This window comes from Ochotona curzoniae, unplaced genomic scaffold (genome assembly GCF_017591425.1).
Source record: "Ochotona curzoniae isolate NIBS_2020 unplaced genomic scaffold, NIBS_Ocur_1.0 contig_883, whole genome shotgun sequence".
Lineage (NCBI taxonomy): Eukaryota > Metazoa > Chordata > Mammalia > Lagomorpha > Ochotonidae > Ochotona > Ochotona curzoniae.
In genome coordinates, this window is record NW_024466599.1 from 63,308,059 (window position 1) to 63,323,715 (window position 15,657).

The following is a 15,657-nucleotide window of genomic DNA, read 5'->3' on the forward strand; positions in this document are numbered from 1 at the left end:
GATATACAGGGAGGAGGAGAGACAGAGAGGAAGCTCTTCCGTCCGATGGTTCACTTCCCGAGCAGTCTCAATGGCCTGAGCTGAGCTGATTCAAAGCCAGGAGCCAGTAGCTTCCTCCAGGTCTCTCACGTGGGTGCAGGATCCCAAAACTTTGGGCTGTCCTCGACTGCTCTCCCAGGCTACAAGCAAGGAGCTGGATGGGAAGCGGGGCCAAGGGGACCAGAACCAGTGACCATATGGGATCCCGGTGTGTTCAAGACAAGGGACTTTAACCGCTACGCTATTGCACCGGGGCCTGTTTGTATGTTTTAAAGATTTACTTTTTTTTTTTTTTTTTAAGATTTTTCTCTATTTTTACACAGAGTCAGATATACAGAGAAGAGGAGAGACAGAGAGGAAGATCTTCCATCCGATGATTCACTCTCCAAGTGAGCGCAACGACCAATGCTATGCCGATCCAAAGCCAGGATCCAGGAACTTCCTCCAGATCTCCCACGTGGGCAGAGGTTGCCAAGCCTTTGGGCCGTCCTCAACTGCTTTCCTAGGTCATAAGCAGGGAGCTGGATGGGAAGTGGAGCTGCTGGGATTAGAACCAGCACCCATATGGGATCCTGGCACGTTCAAGGCAAGGACTTTAGCCGTTAGGCCACGGTGCCAGGCCCAAAGATTTACTTTTATTTCCTTGAAAGGCACAGTGATAGACTCTCCCATCTTCTGACCCACCCCCTAACAGCTATAATAGCCAAGGTTGGGCCAGGCCAAACTAAAAGCCTGAAACTCTACTCATGTCTCCCAAATGGGTGGCAAGGGCTCCTAAGCACCTGCTGCCACCCAGGATGCATTAATAGGAAATTGAATCAGAAGCAGAGATTCTTGCACTTGAACCAAGCACTGGAACATGGACTCTCAGAATTTGAAGCAGTAGCCCAACCCACTAAACAACAGCGCCCAGCCCAACAGTAGGTCTTAAGCAAGGAAACAAAAATTTCTTCTCCTTCAAATGGTCCTTGTTGGTTACCATGCACAACAGGAGAGAGAAGGGATATGACAGCTTGCTTCTGCTCCAGGGGTGGTATCTGCAGCCTTGGTGACTACTCTCAGCAAACTAAAAGATCATTCTAGCAGTTGAGTCAGCCTAGGCTGAAGGGGAGGATGGCAAGTCAGTCAGCAGATGACAGTAGCTGGATCAGGGTGACAGCATAGGAAGAAAAGTAGTTGCTTTGAGATACATTTTACAGATGAAATCAACACTGTACCACAAGTTCAAGTATCTTTTCCTATTGATAAAAATGTCTGCCACACCTATCCTGAGCTCCAGGCGTCTCTTCTTCAATGTTCCACAAACAGCTGCAAGTCAATATATTCCCCCAAATTCATTCATTTTCTTTCTCACTAACCTGAGCTTTTCCCTGTTGATGGCCTGGGAAAGCCTTGGGACCCAGCACCTGTGTGTGAGACCTGGAAAATTCCTAGCTTCAGATCAGCTCAGCTCCAGCTATTGCAGCCACTTGGGGAGTGAACCAGCAGACACATCTTTCTCTCTCTCCTTCTCTCTGTATATCTGCCTTTCTAATAAAAGACAATTTTTTTTTAAATAAAAGATCCCACGTGGAGTTCAATCTCCTCAACCCAGTGCAGTCTTCCTTGGAGCAGGCATTCACACAGTGGTTGGGAAACTAACTGGGATGCCCTCATCCCATCAGACTGCCTTGAGTTCCCACTCCACTCTTGATTCTAGCTTCCTGCTAACATATACCCTGGAAGGCAGTGGGTGATAGCTTCAGGATTTGGTACCTGCCATTCATGTGGGAGATCCTGAGTGAGTTTCAGGCTCCTGGCTTCATTCTATTCCAGCTCTTATTGCTACATGCATTTGGGTAGAGATCTCTGTCTCTTTGCCTTTCAAACAATGTCAAAAAGTGGCCTGTCTCAAATGAACTTCCCCTCAAAGGGAATCCAAACGGAATCAAGAGAAAGAAGGCAGGCAACCTTGCATGAAATCCTATTAGTCTCTCGTGGATGCTGATCAGGAGTGCTTAACGTCTCAGCATTAAGAGCCTACGCATCCAACACGTGACATGTATGACACACCACCCTAAGTCCTCTCTCAATAGCCAGGGTAAGAACAGCGTGCTTTCTGTACAGTCACGCTCTCCTCTCAGCCCCCACCTCCACTCAACTTGTGCTTTTTCACATTTGCTCAGCCTCTGCTCTTCCCACACCTCAGTGAGGGAACGCCTTCCCTTGCTCTTCTAGACCTGTGTCCAAATCCTTTCTTCTGCCAGCCTCAAAGGTCTCGTCTCCTCACAAGCTCAGGATTACTCTAGCCCACTCTTAGCAACTGACTGACTGCGTTTTAACAGATAACTGCCTGTCCTGAGGACATGACAGTTTTACAATGCAGTTTATTCACTAAGCCTAAAACACAGTTCTTGCCTATAAGACAAAAACTATTTTAATAATAGGAAAAGATGAAGCGAGTTGATCTGTTAAATGGCTGGGATTGAACAACGGTTGCAGTTATTTTTCATTTTTCAAAATGTTGCAAGCAAGGCTGAACCCAGGAATGAGGAACTTCATCTGGGACTGCCACGTGGGTGGCAGGGATGCAAATACTTGACACATGGTTTATTGCCTCCCAGGGTGTGCATAAGAAGGAAGCTGAACCAGGAGTCCAGATGGGGCTTGATTCCAAGCCCTCCAATGTGGGATGCAGAATCCTGAGCATTAACTTAACAGCTGGGTCACAACATGTGCCAGTGGCAACAACTTTTTTTTTTTTTTAAGTTAGAAAACAAGAACCTAATTGCAGATGAAAAAGAGTTCTGAGGGATGTGTCAAAGTTAGGCCTGTGAGATCAGAGCTTTCTTCATACAAGGGCAGACTGGATTCTGAGAAACTGACTCATGCCACTGAAACACAAAAACCTGAAATGTCAGCGGATTGGATGTATGGGAAATATAGGGTTCAAATTACTGGAACAATCATATGTGATACCCAGGACACCCCGCACTGCATTCCTCATTTTTAGGCTTATGGAAAGCCAGTGTCATAATCAGAAAACAGACTGTTGGGGGTTCCTACAAGAGGAGCACTCATCACACAGCAGCCATTTCTTGAACTAAGTCCACTGGACCTGAGCTGTGCAAGCACCAACCACAAATCAGACAATTTTTTAAGTTCAGTTAGACATTTAAAGTAAAATCAGAGATACAGTATCTTTTTTTAAAGTGCTGTGATATCTGATAAGATACTTTTTTATTCTTGTTTGGGGGCTGTGCTTTAAAGAAAAAGTTTCTAAAGACAAACGTTTTCCCAGGGGCTTCAAATCAGTGTTGTTCAGTTCTTTACACAGAAGTCCCCTCCCCCTGCTCAGAAATGTCTAGAGAAAGTGTCACTGCCTCAGGCAATGTGGGCCTCCTAACATTATTTCAGACTTAATACAACTTAGACCTCCTCTTAATCGTTATCTTTCAAAAGAAACTGCTTAGTATGAAAGTTGGGAGGTACCAGACCTCACAAACATCAAACATTCCCTAAGGGCCTTAGTGAGCTTTATTACATCAGCCATGACTTTAAAAAAAGGTAGGAGGTGTTTTCTTAAGAGTCTATTATTTAAATGTGTTGCTTTCCATCACATAAAAAAATTAAAAAAAAAAATGCTTGTGGAAGGAACTGCTGTTCATGTTGCATTACTTTCCTCATTCATTCATCCAATAGATGTTTATGGAGTGGCTAATAAATGGCAGTTACTGTAACTAAAATGATGAACTAGACTGAGATCTTGGTCAAGGATTTCATAACCTAGAGACTAAGCAGTCACAATCATATGAGCTGTGAACCTCAAAGCATCCTGAGCAAACTTAACAGGCAGCAGGCTTGAAGCAAATGCAATACACTCTTACCTCTCATTCCTTTCATTTCCTTTTCATGAGGAAATATTCACCGCAATGAAAAGAAAGGAAATGAAATTTAGATGTCTTTCACTTCCAGACAACAATCCAAACTCATCCACACAGAAGGAAAGACCTCCTCCGACCGGCACACCCTCTTCCCCTACCTGCCTGCCCGCGCCTCCTCTTCCACTGTCACCTTCTCTGTGGAGCCGCCTTGACTCTCTCCAGCTCCACTCTCCCACCCCACCCCACCCCAGGCAGTTAATTAGTGCCTGCTCTGGTTTACCAAGGTATTACTCTCTAATTATCTGTTTAGTCATCACTCTCTCCAGCCCCATTAGGAGTTTGCCTTTTGAAGACACCAACTAATCTTTCTCCCTCTGCACCCTGAGTCTCTGGCCAGGCATGAAGAACAGAGAAGGGGCTGGGGGGAGGAGTTCTGGAGCCCCCTGACCCCACTGCTGGAGTGCTTGTCTTCAAGTCCTGACTCCACTTCCCACCTAAGCCTCCTGGTTCTGTACACCTTAAGGAGCACTCGGTGATGGTTCCAGTCCTCAGGTCTCCGACACCCACATCAGAGATCCAGATGGAATGTGGAGCTGCTGGGTTTGGCCTAGCCCAGCATAAGTTGTTGTACACATTGAAATGTTGAATCAGGAGATAAGGACCTGACTATCTCTGTGCTTCACAAAAAGAGACCAAGGGACCAGCACTGTGGTGAAGGTGGGTAAAGTTGCGGTCTGTGGCAATGGAACCCCACGAGTGCCAGTTTGAGTTCCAGCTACTCCACTTCCAATCCAGTTCCCTGTTTAGTGTCTAGGAAGGATGGAGAAAAGGGTGTGAGTGGTTAGGCCCGCGACCGACATTGGAGATCCAGATGGAGTTCTAATCTCCTGACTTCAGCAGAGACCACTGTGGCCATTTGGGGAGTGAACACATGGATGGAAAATCAATCCCTCAAACAAGAAAATCTTTTTTTTTTTTTTAAATGATTATATTGCATTATGTGACACTGTCTTATAGGCTCTGGGATTCCCCCAACCCCTTCCAATACCTTCCCCCCATGGTGGATTCCTCCACCTCAAACAAGAAAATCTTTTTTTGTTGTTTAATTTATTTATTTTTATTGGAAAGGCGGATATACAGAAAGGAAACAAACCTTCATCCAATGATTCACTCCCCAAGTGAGCGCAACGGTCGGAGCTGTGCTGATCCAAAGCCGGGAACCAGGAACCTCTTCCAGGTCTCCCACACAGGTGCAGGGTCCCAAGGCTTTGGGCCATCCTCAACTGCTTTCCCAGGCCACAAGCAGGGAGCTGGATGGGAATCAGAGCTGCTGGGATTAGAACCGGCGCCCATATAGGACTTTAGCCGCTAGGCCATGCCTCCGGGCCCCAAACAAAGAAAATCTTAAACAAAAGGCCCAGCGCAGTAGCCTAGTGGCCAGGATCCCATATGGGCACTGGTTCTAATCCCTGCAGTCCTGCTTCTCATCCAGCTCCCTGCTTTTGGCCTGGGATCCTGCAACTATGTGGGAGACCCAGAAGAAGCTCCTGGCTCCTGGCTCCTGGCTCCGGATCAGCTCAGCTCCGACCATTGCAGTCACTTAGGGAGTGAATCATGAGACGGAAGATCTTCCTCTCTGTCTCTCCTCCTCTCTGTATATCTAACTTTGCAATAAAAATAAATCTCTAAAAAAAAAATAAAAATAAAAAAGGGTATATTGATGAAATCAAACAAAAAAATCTAATATATAGTGTTTGAAATAAGTTCTCTCCTCAAACTCCTACAATTCTTTGCCCATTTTAAAAAAGCATTTTTACTTATTTATTTTATTGAAAAGGCAGATTACAGAGAAGTGAATCAGAGAGAAAGCTGTTTCATCCGCTAGTTCACTCTCTAAGTAGCTGCAATGGCTGGAGTTGAGCCAATCTGAAGCCAGGAACTCCTTCTGGATCTCCTCACAGGTGCAGGGTCCCTAGGCCTTGATCACACACTACTGCCTTCCCAGGCCACAAGCAGGGAGCTGGATAGAAGTGGAGCAGCTGGATAGAACTGGCACCCATATGGGATCCTGGTAGATGAGAGGTGAGGATTTAGCCACTAGGCTATAGACCTGGGCCTGTGCCCAATCATTTAACCTTAGTAAAAGACACATTGGAAATATTAAGTATCTTATTGTGAATACTGGAAGCAACAGATTTTTTAAATTTTTTTTTTCAATTTTTATTGCAAAGACAGAGAAGATTCGTCTGATGATTCACTCCCCAAGTGACTGCAATGGCCAGTGCTTTGTCGATTTGAAGCCAGGAGCTCTTCTGGGTCTCCCACGTGGGTGCAGGGTCCCAAAGCTTTGGGACATCCTCGACTGCTTTCCCAGGCCACAAGCAGGGAGCTGGATGGGAAGTGGGGCTGCCAGGACTAGAACCAGAGCCCATATGGGATCCAGGTACGTTCAAGGCGAGGGCTTTAGCTATTAGGCCACTGTGCTGGGCCCTGGAGGCAACACATTATAAGGAATTCTCCACTGCCTTAGTCTTTAGATTTACGTCTCTAGATTTAAAAGTACAAAATATTTTACTCTGTTTGGGTCTGTGAAAAGAAAAGGTGAGAATGGTTTAAGAGGAGTGACAACTCTATTTCTTTTTTTTCCCTTCTATTTTTATGATATAACTATTTCACATAGTTTTTTTCTTTAGCTTATGTTTATATTCATAAAATAATTAGCTTTGGAAATGACAATATCCTTCAGTGATATTTTTAAGAGATAAGCTAGACATTTCCTTTTTTAGATCTTTGTGGGTTCTCGGTACCATGCTTTTGATTTTCAATCACTCTGATAATGCATCATAGATCTTTCTGGACGCCAGTAGGTGCTACTGCCCTGGGCTTTTCCTTTTGTGCAGCTATTTGCAACTTCAAGTTCAGACAGACTTGCAATGGCAGTACTACTTTGTTTAGAACAGGGCTTTGCTTCCTCCCATTCCAGTTTCCTGAGGTGACATTTTCATTGATTTATTTGGGGATGCCACCTGTAGTTAGAGAAAAACATTAATTATTGACTTCTAAAAAGTTCATTCTGTGGGTGCCAATGACTAATTTCCACACGGATATCACAGCTGAGGAGCCAAGAACCTGGCAAACACTGAATGAGTACAATGGGTCAAACAGGGAGTTAGTGACAAAAACAGGACACTGAATGACTCCAATCTGGGAGAGATGGTCAATGTGTCAACAATCTCAACAGAATTCAAGTTGTGGGCGCAAAATGTTATGACAGCCCACAGAGCAGGCAGTGACTAATTCTGTCTGGGGAGAGCCATTATGGTGTAGGGGGTGATGGAGAGAACAAAATCACAGGGCCAGATTGCCTCTCAGTCTACTTCACATCTTCCTTTCCTCTGGCAACTGTAGCCACTGCCAAGTTGTTGATAAATACTACCACCAGTTAACAATTTCCCTTTCTGAGACCTCAGCATCCAACTCTGGTGTCAACTTCAGGTATATAATCTAATCTGCCTTGCAATATGAGCTCTGCAAGTCTCAAGGCACCTCAGATAAAATAGATCACTGTGGGGCCAGCACCATGGCATAGTAGGTTAAGCCTTTGCCTGTGGTGCCAGCATCCCACATGGACACTTGCTTAAGTCCTGGATGCTCCAATTCCAACCCAGCTCTCTGCTAAAGTGCCTGGAAAAGTAATACAAGATGGCCCAAATCCCTGGGGCCCTATCACCATAAAGGAGACCCAGAAGAAGCTCCTGGCTCCTGGTTTTGGATTGGCTTAGCTCTGGCTGTTAGGGTCATTCTGTCTGAACCAGCAGACAGAAGATCTGTCTCTTTGTAAATCAATCCTGGTTTGAGTTTTACCCAGACCTGGCTGTTGCAACCATTTGGGGAATAAACCAGCGATGGAAGATCTGTCATTTTGCCTTCCAAATAAATAAACCTTAAAAACAAACAAACAAACAAAAAGCACAAAGACCACCACTCACCTTCAAAATTTCTTCCTTTATTCCCATCTCGGTTTCTGCACAAACCCCAGTCACCCTCATTCCTCCTTATTGCATGTTCCAAGTGGCCACCAATTCCTATCAATCCTACTTGTGAAGTTCTCAAGCTATTACTTCTCAGCCCTCCATTCCCCCTTTCAGTTACCGTAAAACAGTCTACCTACTCCAAACGGTTCCAATTCATTTATTCCAAAACACATACACATACACTTGGATACAAGTCACTGTAGATACTGCAAGTAAACAAGCCAAAGAAAGTACCTACTTTATGGAGCTTTCTTCAATTCAGTAATTCTAGTCAATTTCCTTTTTAATGTTCATCTTGGCAGGCACTTAATCAAGAACTTGAGATGCCCAAGTCCCATCCTGGCATACCTGGCTCCAGCTGGCTGCTACAGCAGACCCTGGGAGGCAACGACAATGACTCAACTAATGGGGCTCCTGTTCTCCACAAAGGAGACCTGGACTGGGTTTCTGGCTCCCAGCTCTGGCTTGGCCAGACCTGGCACTGCAGATATTTAGGGGAGTGAACCATCAAACAGAAGCTCTGTCTCTAAATAAAGTTACTACCTATCAGCTTTATCATTGTGAGCGTACCATTACCAACTGGATAAACTCCTAGTATATAGGCACAAAACTCTTCATACTCTTACATACAGAGAGGAGGAGGAAAATATCTTCACCCATTGATTCACTCCTCAACTGGCCGCAATGGCCACCACTGAGCTAATCTGAAGCCAGGAGCCAGGAACTTCATCTGGGTCTCCCACATGGGTGCAGGGTCCCAAAGCTTTAGGCCATCCTTGACTGCTTTCCCAGGCTATAAGCAGGGAGCTGGGTGGGAAGTAGGGCACTGGGACTAGAACCAGCACCCATATGGGATCCAGGTGAGTGCAAGGCAAGGACTTTAACAACTAGGTTACCATGCCAAGCCCTCAATACTCTTTCTGACATGCTTCACTCCCATGACTTCCTTTTGGTTAACATGGCGCATCAAGTTCACAGCCTTGGCAAATGCGACTTCTGGTGCCTGAAAGACATTTTTTTCCTTCCCCGACTCTCACTAGCAATTCCTACTCATTACACTTTAGTTTCCAAGTGCAGTCCTGGACCTCATCCCACAACATGGAAGTTACATTTAGGATTCTGTTTCTCCTCCTGAGTTGTAAGTTCCTTGAAGAACAGGGGGAGCCTGTGCTGGGCATGGGGGTAGACACTAGCGAGAGAGCAGGTAAGCAGCACAGACAGGCCAGGCTAGGAAGCAAAAGGTCAGGAACGACCTAAGGGAGCTCAAATTTTATCAGGCAACTGCTCCAAGTACTTATTTTGTTGAGTAACCTGGTGCCACCCTAGGTTCTGAGGAGAGAACTACCTTTAAAGATGCTTTTCTCTTTAAAGTACTGGACAATAGCTTTAAACAAAATCACACAGGTCTCAGGACCCTCTTCTCCCTCCTTTTAATGTCCGATTTGTCTAGAGTAAAACCACCTCACTTTGCGCTCATAACCACCAACGTGCAGGTGCCCAGCAATCTGGACAGTTTCGGTATTAATGATGTGCTATCTCCCTATTTCTCTGACAACAGACCATCCCCTAGTGCCCTCCACACCTACTCCAGTGGGCGTTCATGTGGCTGGCCAATTTTCCTGTTACTAGGGATAAACCTCACCACAATGCTTCTGGCTTTGGTCAAACTTTCCATTTTGGCAGTACAGCCCATTCTTTATTTATTTTTCTTGTTTTTTATTCATATTTCCCATTTCACAATTTTACAGGTATAGAGCTTCCTCCCCTCTCCCCACCATTCTTTGTTATTTAAAAATAACTCGAACAAATCTATTCCTTCCCTTGTTTTGCCAAGTTCCCTCTTTCAACCAGATCATTTGTCAAACACATGCTTGAATTCCTCTCAAAAAAACAAAAGCTCTCAAACTTTTCGGTTTCAGCTGACACTGTGTGACTCCCCTTTCTAGGAAACGTGTGAATAATCAATTGTCTGGCTCTCAGTTCCTCAACTCCTCTCCCCTGTACCACGCCAGCCAGGGTCCACTCCGACCATTTCTGAAACTACTGTTTTCAAGGAAGGACTCTTCTCACAGAAGACACTCCTGCTTTTCAATCCTGTCACACAGGCGTTGCTCCCTTCCCCTGGCAGGATGCTACAGGCACTTCCTGCAGTATCTCCTAATTACTACCACCTACTTCCAACCTGAGCCACAAGGAATTTTTATTATAATTTACGTCAAATTGTGTGGCTTCTTGTGTCAATCAGACTACCAAGCTGTGACGGCCTATAAGGTTTATACCAGGCTACCCCTGGCCCTTCTGACCACACACCCTTATACCCCACTCTCCTCCGGCCACAAGGCTTCCCTCCTACTCCCTGCACACACTTCCCACTGCAGGGCCTTTCCACTTCAGGGACCCACATGGCTCACTCCCTCACCTTCTTCATGTTTTTACTCAAATGCCACTTTCTCAGTAAAACCTACTGAAAACGACAGCGTCCCTCCAGCTTGCCTCCGCTCGTTACTACACGACTGTTCATCTTGCTTAGTTTACCGTCTGCCTCTTCCCATCCGAGTTCCCCGGAACCAGATATTTGCCCATGTTCTCTTCACAGCTGTATCCTCATGTCAAGAACACATGCTAGCAAACAGAAGGTGGCTCACAGGTGAGTCGCTGAATGAATAAAATAAGAAATTCTCAGTGTGCTTCACATGTAGAACTATGACATCAGAATTTATTATTTTGAAATTTTTAATTTCACTTCACTTTTTTTTATTGCTTTTTAGTTGATACTGTTCTCTACTTTCCAAACAGTTACTTTAAGTTTATTTTTAAAAAATTATATTTAACACATATTTAGTTTTAAAAGGGAAGAAAAAGCCCAACACATTATAGTGTAACTAGCCCAAGTACGAAGGGGAAAAAAAAGCCTAGTATTCAAACGAAGGAGGTTTAAGAAATCTCTTCAAGTAGTGTTGCCAGATAAAATACAGGACATCCGGTTAAATTCGAAGTTAAGATATACAACAGTCCTAGTTTATACACACTTCGGAGATTAAATTTTGGGTGTTTTTTTCCTTCTAAATCTGGCAACCCTGCCGTCTGCTTCCACTTATACCAGAACTAGACAGGTGGATTCTTGAGCCACTGAACACGTTTGTGCGGCTGGGCGGGACCCACTCACCGAGGCGCAGCCCCACGGCGGCCCTCGGGCGACGCGCGGGCTGGCCCCGTGGACGCACCGGGTGTCCCCGTGGACACGCAGGATGGCGCCGTGGACGCAGCGGGTGTCCCCGTGGACGCGCAGGGGAGAGGGGCTCCGCGCCCTGCTGGCGGAGGCCGTGGCTGCGCAGCCACTTTCCGGCCCTTACCAATGTTGCCTTCGATGGAGAGCCTTCGGGGTCCGCGCCCCGCGGGCGGCCCCCGGGAGGAGGGCGCGCCCTCGAGTGGGTGCTGAGCCATGGAACCGAAGGCTGCTTGAAGCCGACGCAGAGACAGCCTGCCCACGGCCATCCCACCCACGCGCGGCGTAACCATCATTTCCGCCCTTGCTCCCGCGGCTCACGCGGGTCGGCGCGCCTCTGACGTCAGGGGACCGTCAGGCAGGAAGTGAGGGGTCCAGGGAGAGGCTTTTTCTCGCGAGGATTGTGAGGCTGCGCGCGAGAAGGCTCTGCGTTCGGCGGCGGCTGCGGGTGCTGACACGGTGGGCACCGTGGGCCGTGCAGTTGTTTCCATTTCTAATTGGCTCCAGATATGAAGGCCAAAAATATATGTAGATAGATATACTTTCCACTTGGAGTGGACTTGCAGCCCCTGCACAGGAAGACAAGAAACCATGCTTTTTTTTTTTTTTTTTTTAAAAAAAGGGCTTTTGGGCCTGGCGCAGTAAGCCTAGTGGCTGAAGTCCTCTCCTTGCATGCGCCAGGATCCCATATGGGTGCTGGTTCAAATCCCGGCAGCTCTGCTTCCCATCCAGCTCCCTGCTTGTGGCCTGGGAAAGCAGTCGAGGACAGCCCAAAGTCTTGGGATGGACCCTGTACCCACGTGGGAGACCTGGAGGAGGTTCTGAGCTCCTGGCTTTGGATCAGCTCAGCTCGGGCTGTTGCAGTCATTTGGGGAGTGAATCATTGGACGAAGATCTCCCTCTCTATATCCAGCCTTCAAATCAAAATAAAATAAATCCTTAAAAAAGAAAAAGTTGAAGCGAGTGGAGCTTGCTAGACGGGAACAGGGTGGCGTCGGGGAGAGGGTTTTTGGGCCTGAGTAGCCTCCACCCCTCGGTGCCTGATGCTGTGTTCTGTCACACTCACCATCATAGCAACCTAGGAAGAAATGGTCTATACATTTTGTCAGGTGCTGTTTTCGCTGCTTAAACTGGGAGTCAACAGAACAAGCTGACAATGAGACAGTGAGGACGCATGGACTTGGTTACAAGGTGGATGGACCACTTTTTTTTTGTTATTGAAAGGCAGAGTTACAGAAAGAGAGATCTTGCATTGCTGATTTATTTCCCAAATGGCCCAAGGGCTGGAATTGGAACTGGTTGAAGCCAGGAGTCAGGAAATTCTTCCAGATCTCCCAGGTGGGCTCAGGGGTCCAAGGACTTGGGTCATTCTCTGTTACCCTCCCAGGGCATTAACAGGGAACTGGATCAGTGGAGCAGCTGGTACAGGAACTTGTGCCCTTAAGTGATGCTAATACCACAGGCCGTGTCTCTCTCTCCTGCGACAGAATGCCAGCCCCTGTGGCACTGGTCTGGGAGTTGCTTTTATGGGATGATTGAATGCGCTTGTGTAGCAAGCACATTATTATTATGATTTTTAATAATGATAAGCTGGGTGGGGCGCTGGTGAATAAGGGTTCAGTTGAAGTCTGTTCCCTTCCCTTCCCTGCTCTGTGTGCAAACACTACTTACCTATTTTTACCTGTGTAAAGTTGGAGTTGAACACACTCATCCAGAAAAGTTTCAGAGGCTCTTCATGAACCCAGGGTCCCACCACCCTAAAGTTGTGGTGACAAATGAGGAAATCGTGTGCAGGTTTATAAGCATCTGGTAATCAAATGGTTTCTACAAGTTGTAACTTTTCAAAGTCTTAATCTGATGTCTGAATTTTATCTATTTTGTATGTGGCAGCTGTAGTTCATTCTTTCTCAATGTTATATAGTAGTCCACTGTGTCACTATATCACAATTTTTTTAAATTAATTTACTATTGATAGGCGTTTGGAAATTTCCAGATGTGAGCCACAATGAACACTTGTATGTATTCCAGGTATTAGTCCTCTGTGAATGTTTTCTCCTGAATGGTTTTCTTCTAAAAAGTGTTTTGAATTTTCTTGATGGATAAAGACATTAAATTAATCTTTGCCTAAATTGTCTGTATTTACCCTAGGATCATCATTACTCATGACCTTTTTTATTCCTTTTTGCTTGCTTCTGCTAGTTTTACTACATGTCATATCATGAATAAAAATCCATCCTTCTTGGTTGCCATTCAGAATTCCCAGGTAGAGACTGATTGCTCTGGCTGCTGTCAGAGATGTAATATTGGTGTCCCTGCACCAGAGGACAGAGTCTCATACAGAAACGTGGCTGTTGAGCCCCATCTCTGCTTGTGAGGAATGACAATTAAAGGGATCCTTAGGAGCAAGGAAGACACCAAACAGGGAATAATTTGGGCTCAGTGTTGTGGTACAGTGAGTTGAACCATTGCCTACAAAAGCAGCATGCCAGTTTGAGATCATGCTATTCCACTTCCAATCCAGCTCCCAAATGGCCGAAGTTCTTTGGTTCCTGAAGATCATGTAGAAATCCCTGATGAGTTCCAGGATCCTGGCCCAGCCCCAGCTGATGTGGCTATTTGGGGAATGAACCAGCAGATGGAAAGTAAATCTCTATTTCAATCTCTCTTCTTTCCTTCTCTCTCTTTGAAATGAATCTTTTTTTTTTTTTTTTTTTTTTTTAAGGAGTGATCAGATCCTCCTAAAAGGGCATGGGAATCTGGTAAGGCAGAATTGTTTCCCAGTTTCCTAGAAGCATGAGGAATTTCCGCTGAGGTGTGGGTGGTAAGTAATGCTATAGTCAGATAGCCCCTGCAGGTGTTAATAGGAGCTGGTGTTGTCCTGCGTGGGACTCCTGTCATTCAGCCCACAGATGCTGAGCATCTGCCATATCCCAGGCACTGTGCTGAGTCCCTGGTGTGTGGCTCCAATGGGTTTACTAGTTTTCAAATGTTTGTAAATGCTACCATAAAATATTTCTGCATAGGGGCCTGGCGCAGTGGCGCAGTGGGTAAGGTCCTCGCCTTGCACGCCCGGGATCCCATATGGGCGCCGGTTCTAATCCCAGCAGCCCTGCTTCCCTTCCAGCTTCCTGCCTGTGGCCTGGGAAAGCAGTTGAGGACGGCACAAAGCTTTGGGGCCCTGCATCCGCGTGGGAGGCCCGGAAGAGGCTCCTGGCTTTGGATCGGCATAGCATTATCGGCCGTTACACTCACTTGGGGAGTGAATCATCGGACGGAAGATCTTCCTCTCTGTCTCTCCTCTCTGTATATCCACCTTTCCAATAAAAAAAATAATAATAATAAAAAAATCTTTAAAAAAATTTCTGCATAATATGTGAAATGTTATGCAACTAGGAAAAATGGGAGGTAAACACACAAAAATAGGAACTGGGCTTTCTTCTGCTGCTTGGTGGTCAGTTACATCTCATCCATGTTGCTGCCTGCACTGAATTTATTTGGTTAAACTGAGAAGTAGGTTTCCAGAATGTTCTCCCAACATGGCTCGGAGTTAGAGACAACCAAAGAGGAGCTGGTGTGAGATCTGAAAGGCAGAATGGGAGCCTCTGCCACTCTGGGGATATCTGTATAGTAAGATGTTGCAACAGTGATGTCCCCAGCAGGTGGATCTTTGCATATTTGTGACTCCTTCCTGTCCTACAGTTCCTTGGAGGCATTCACTTCCCTGCACCTCCACCTTTGGGCAAAGTCTATTTCCGCTAATCAATCCCTTATTCCCATAGTACTCGTAGTTGTTCTGCTCTTCAGTGATCATTGAGGGATCGACCCAATCATAGTGGTTAAGAAAGTGGCCTGGGAGGGAGGAATAGCAGGACAACCCACATGGAACATCTACTACACACTTACTGAGCAAGACACTACTACATGGTTTGCCTGGGATTTCTACTTTGACTTTCAGTTGGGTTTCCACTTTCCCCAAGACACTTTCTCCTCCAGTCCATACTTCTACTGGAGACTCTAGAATAGCATCTTCTTCCTCTTGAAATGGGACAAGGATAGGGGCAGAAGGAGGGGTCAGGGAGGTAAAATGAGTATGCAGGATGGGAGGGGAATGACTTGCCCACTTCCTCCAAAGAGAGTGTCATGTGCTTCTTCATGGCAGGTGGTGCCAGTGCTGTACTTGTCCTCAGATCTTGTGGGTGTGTGTGTGTGTACCTCCACCCAGTCCTCCATTTCCCCCCAGGTGGAATCACCTATCCCTGGCAGGTGCAGGATTATGAGAGGCTAGCTTTCCTGCCTCAAGCAGTCTTTACACAGTGTACAGAGTTCCCCAGGGAAGGGTCCAGCTTTAAGCTGGTTTCTATGGGAATGAGCCACCTGTTGGGCCTCCTTCCTCTCCTCCTCTGCTGTTCCCACTCTGCCTACCTGAGTGCTCTTTCACAATATGTCACTTGCATCATCCTCATCCCAGGATCTGCTTCTGGGAAACCCATGCTGG

At 46.2% G+C, this 15,657-nt stretch overlaps 1 protein-coding gene across 4 annotated transcripts in view; it reads right to left on the bottom strand.

The window, feature by feature from the left end:
- Window positions 1-11,459, bottom strand: part of DGUOK (deoxyguanosine kinase) — a 37,770-nt gene extending 26,311 nt beyond the window's left edge. For 2 of the 4 annotated variants that reach the window (XM_040993684.1, XM_040993683.1), the window contains exon 1: window positions 11,290-11,454. In XM_040993684.1, coding sequence (XP_040849618.1) covers window positions 11,290-11,431 — 142 coding nt within the window. In that variant the 5' untranslated portion in view covers window positions 11,432-11,454. Of the gene's footprint in view, window positions 1-11,289 lie in introns of all 4 variants that reach the window. The other 2 variants (XM_040993682.1, XM_040993685.1) reach the window with 2 other exon arrangements.
- Between the last annotated feature and the right edge of the window lie 4,198 nt (window positions 11,460-15,657).